This window comes from Bison bison, unplaced genomic scaffold, assembly GCF_000754665.1.
Source record: "Bison bison bison isolate TAMUID 2011002044 unplaced genomic scaffold, Bison_UMD1.0 scf7180017864143, whole genome shotgun sequence".
Taxonomy (NCBI): Eukaryota; Metazoa; Chordata; class Mammalia; order Artiodactyla; family Bovidae; genus Bison; species Bison bison.
In genome coordinates, this window is record NW_011494715.1 from 2675717 (window position 1) to 2680330 (window position 4614).

The following is a 4614-nucleotide window of genomic DNA, read 5'->3' on the forward strand; positions in this document are numbered from 1 at the left end:
GAATATACAATGGATTAAAGACAATCTCTTTAACAAGTGGTGCTGGGAAAACTGGTCAACCACTTGTAAAAGAATGAAACTAGAACACTTTCTAACACCATACACAAAAATAAACTCAAAATGAATTAAAGATCTCAACGTAAGACCAGAAACTATAAAACTCCTAGAGGAGAACATAGGCAAAACACTCCCCGACATACATCACAGCAGGATCCTCTATGACCCACCTCCCAGAATATTGGAAATAAAAGCAAAAATAAACAAATGGGACCTAATTAAACTTAAAAGCTTCCGCACAACAAAGGAAACTATTAGCAAGGTGAAAAGGCAGCCTTCAGAATGGGAGAAAATAATAGCAAATGAAGCAATTGACAAACAACTAATCTCAAAAATATACATATATAGTTGACAGTATTTTCATATGTATTTATCTTATGTAAATGCAGTCTCTGTTACAATCAAGATGCAATTTGTTTGCTTCTATGTTTCATACTCTAATAAATATGACTGGTAAACATTTATCATTGATTATCATTTGTCTATTTTGTATCTGTTTTTAGTAAAATTTGGTATATTGGCAGAAGTTAGAGTGAATGTAGTTTTATTAAGTAAAATTTGTGGTTCATAGAATTGTGAGTTAATTCATTAATTTAGTTGTTTGTAAGAAGGAACTGCAACTTATGTTAGAACAACTTGTGTTCCTTGAGATCTGAAACTATGTCTTATTATCTACTTTGGCATCTACACTTGTACTACATGTATCCTGAACTTAATCTGTTTGATTTTTCAAAGCCCTACTTTGTATGATTAATTTTATTTACATAGTGTGGTTTATGTAACCTTAGAAAAATAGTAAAAGCCAATTTATCAAATCAAATCTGCTTTTTTTTTCTTTTTTAAGACTTTGATGAGATGGTAGCTTTTATATGTAGTCTCGGTTTAATCTTCCCTTTCTTTGCCTCTTACCTCAGAAAGCATCCATGGAAGTCTGAAAGGACTTCTAGGAAATCTGAGGTTACACAGAAGAGATTTTGGAAATTACTGTTTTAATCTGTTTCTTTCGTTTTACACACGAGAAATTGAAACTGAGTAGCCTACTGACTTGTCTAAAAATTGTCATAATTTCTATAAACAAAGAGAACTATGGTTTTCTGATACCTGGTATTAGCAAGCAAAGGAGTTTTTCTAGTTCCTATGAGAATATTTAAAACTTTTGATGATTATCTTTTCCATCTTTCTGGATAGCTATCTGGTACATTCCTAGCTACCTGTTTTCTACCTATTTCCTACTTGATCAGATCTCATAGCACCCCTACAAATCTCTTTAGTGCCCTTTCTATAGTGGCTTAATCCTCCCCCATCTCTTAAAAATGGTAGTACATCCCTGGTCACTTACCATTTTAGATTTTTGAAAGAAATTGTTCCCAACCTTTATGCTGGTCTGTTATTTCCTCTTTACAGCTTCTTCGTGATCAATTTAATTATAAACCAATCTTGACAAAAAAGCAGTTTATCCAGTGTGGATTTGCAGAATGGAAAATCCAAATTATATGTGATATTTTGAATTGTGTGATGAAGAAACACAAGGAGTTAAGTAGTCTTGAGAAGGTAATTTTATTAATAGATTATAACTTATGTTAAGTGGCTATATTTTAATATATAAAGTCAATACCTAGTCAGCAAATTAATGCACAGTCCAATTACTGTGCTACTCACAGATCTGAGTGGCCTTACAGTGCCTGATGTTTGCTTTAAATACAAGTCACTTGTTTTGACACATTTGTGACTTGGAGCTACTAGTCCTAAACTATAACAAACTAACATAACACATTTTCATCACTTTGTAGATTTCAAAAAGCATGTGGTCTCATTAGACTTGCAGTATTTGGCAGTCACATTTCATGAATATTTAAATGACAGAGGAATTTAATATATACATGCTACCTTCCCACATAGTTTAGAAAGAAAGTGAAGTCACTCAGTCATGTCCGACTCTTTGCGACCCCATGGACTGTAGCCTACCAGGCTCCTCCCTCCATGGGATTCTCCAGGCAAGAGTACTGAAGTGGGTTGCCATTTTCTTCTCCAAGGGATCTTCCCGACCCAAGGATCAAACCTGGGTCTCCCGCATTCCAGGCAGATGCTTTAACCTCTGAGCCACCAGGGAAGCACATAGTTTATGAAGTCTTAATACCTTTTCTTTTTAGACTCCATCACAACAAAGAAAAAAGACCAGTTCTGCTAAGTCAGAACCTTGTTCAAGTACTGAGAAGACATCTACTGAACCTGTGGGCATTGATGTCACCGGCAGATTTGTGACTTCAGGAAAGGTGGGACAGTACAAAGACAGTATGTCGCATTAGTGTTAAGAATTACCTGCCTAATTGATCCAACACACAAGGTTCACTTTTCTGTCTAACATCTAGAAAAACATTCTGCTCAGACATTAGAGTGTAAGGATTTTTCACAATACATATTATGTATCATCTGGGAACATTCCTAAATTTAGAAGAGGGTAGAAATGTACAGTTGAACACTGTATATTTCTAATCCCTAATTCTGCCTCTTGTGATTGTGAAAATTTACTCTTAATTATGTATCTAATCTTCCTAAAGGCCTCTGCTTTAGTTCTAGGTCTTGATTTATATACATTCATATTTCTGTACCAGGAATGTAGGTTAGCCAATGGTTGATAGTCCTTAAATGTATAATCGGGTTTGGGGATAGTGTCTTGAATATTTTCTGTTTGTTGGTCGATACTTGCCCTGCCCTTGTCTGCTTCAAGAAGCTGTGGCTGAATGAGTTCAATGCATTTAGGGATAGTTTTTCTATCTCCAAGGGAAAATGCTGCTACTGCTGCTGCTAAGTCACTCCAGTCGTGTCCGACTCTGTGCAACCCCATAGACGGCAGCCCACCAGGCTCCCCTGTTCCTGGGATTCTCCAGGCAAGAACACTGGAGTGGGTTGCCATTTCCTTCTCCAATGCATGAAAGTGAAAAGTGAAATTGAAGTCACTCAGTCGTGTCCGACTCCCAGCGACGCCATGGACTGCAGCCTACCAGACTCCTCCATTCATGGGATTTTCTAGATAAGAATACTGGAGTGGGTTGCCATTGCCTTCTCCGAAGGGAAAATGAAGCCATAATATTATTTTATAATGGTAAATATGCTTTCAGCTGTCTTCCACATGGGGTAAACCCATCGAGACTGAAGGATAGACTACCAGACAAATAATCAGTGTGTCATTACATACAGGATTTGAGTATATTTTAGCTGAAGTAAGATTCAGGGAATTATTTTTCCCCAATTCATAATATGAGTTATATAAACAAGCTGTGAATTTATTTATACTTTACTCCATTATAAAATGTAGTGACACTTAACTATAAGAAAAAGGCTCCTATGTCAGTAACTTAAAAAGAAAACTGTGCCTGTTCTGTCTCAGGTAATGAGGGCACTGTGAAAACAAATGAAACTGTCCTGAATCCATTCCCAACTAGAATTTATCTAACCAAGGAATTTCTTATTCTGGAATTTTTCAAATCTTCATTGTGCTTTTTTAGCACAGTGTTAGGTACACTGTAAGGACTTAATGAATCTCAGTTGATATGCTGTGCTATGCTAAGTCACTTCAGTCGTGTCCGACTCTGTGTGACCCCATAGACAGCAGCCCACCAGGCTCCCCCGTCCCTGGGATTCTCCAGGCTAGAACACCAGAGTAGGTTGCCATTTCCTTGTCCAATGCATGAAAGTGAAAAGAGAAAGTGAAGTCAGTCGTGTCCGACTCTTAGCGACCCCATGGACTGCAGCCTACCAGGCTCCTCCGTCCATGGGATTTTCCAGGCAAGAGTACTGGAGTGGGGTGCCACTGCCTTCTCCTCTCAGTTGATATAACTGAATACATTTTTCAATCTTCTATTTCAGTGTGGGGCTGAGGAATGATCTAAATTGTCTTAACAGAAAAAGATAAAATTTTAAGACATTAGACTTGTTTTTAATTTTCTTAAAATTTCTTTTTGTTATCCATCAAAGTTTTATCAATTATATCAAAATTATCAGAAATTTGGGTAGGAATTGAAATTCTTCCAATCTAGAGAAGTTGGAGTCAGTAAGTACACTGGTTTACATGAGAAGCTGAGTCAGTGCTAAAGCAAATTGTCTCCTTCTCCCATGCTTTTCTGGAGTGCTAGTTGTGACTTCTGTGTCACGTATGCTGAGTTTTCATTGTACATATGCAGATTGTAGGAAAGGAAGTAGGCAGAAGAGTCCTGCATAAATGCAGTTTCACCTAAAGCCTTCCTCTCAAAACTTTACCTTTGTAATTGTTATTGAGGGTCTGATGTTTTGTGGTTTAGTTAATAGAAAAAAACATTGCAATGAGTCCTACTCATAAAGCCAGCTCAATTATCTGTATACATGAATAGTGTGTTAACCTTTTAAAAACAGCTTCCTCTTATCAGATCAGATCAGATCAGTCACTCAGTCGTGTCCGACTCTTTGTGACCCCATGAATTGTAGCACGCCAGGCCTCCCTGTCCATCACTAACTCCCGGAGTTCACTGAGACTCACGTCCATCAAGTCAGTGATGCCATCCAGCCATCTTATCCTCTGTC

At 37.4% G+C, this 4614-nt stretch overlaps 1 protein-coding gene across 7 annotated transcripts in view; it reads left to right on the forward strand.

Moving 5' to 3' along the window:
* The window catches only part of CEP44 (centrosomal protein 44kDa), a 37845-nt gene that overhangs the window by 13294 nt on the left and 19937 nt on the right, over nucleotides 1–4614 (forward strand). For all 7 annotated transcript variants that reach the window (XM_010840254.1, XM_010840255.1, XM_010840256.1 and 4 more), the window contains 2 exons: nucleotides 1462–1608; nucleotides 2208–2330. In XM_010840254.1, coding sequence (XP_010838556.1) covers nucleotides 1462–1608; nucleotides 2208–2330 — 270 coding nt within the window. The remainder of the gene's footprint in view (nucleotides 1–1461; nucleotides 1609–2207; nucleotides 2331–4614) is intronic.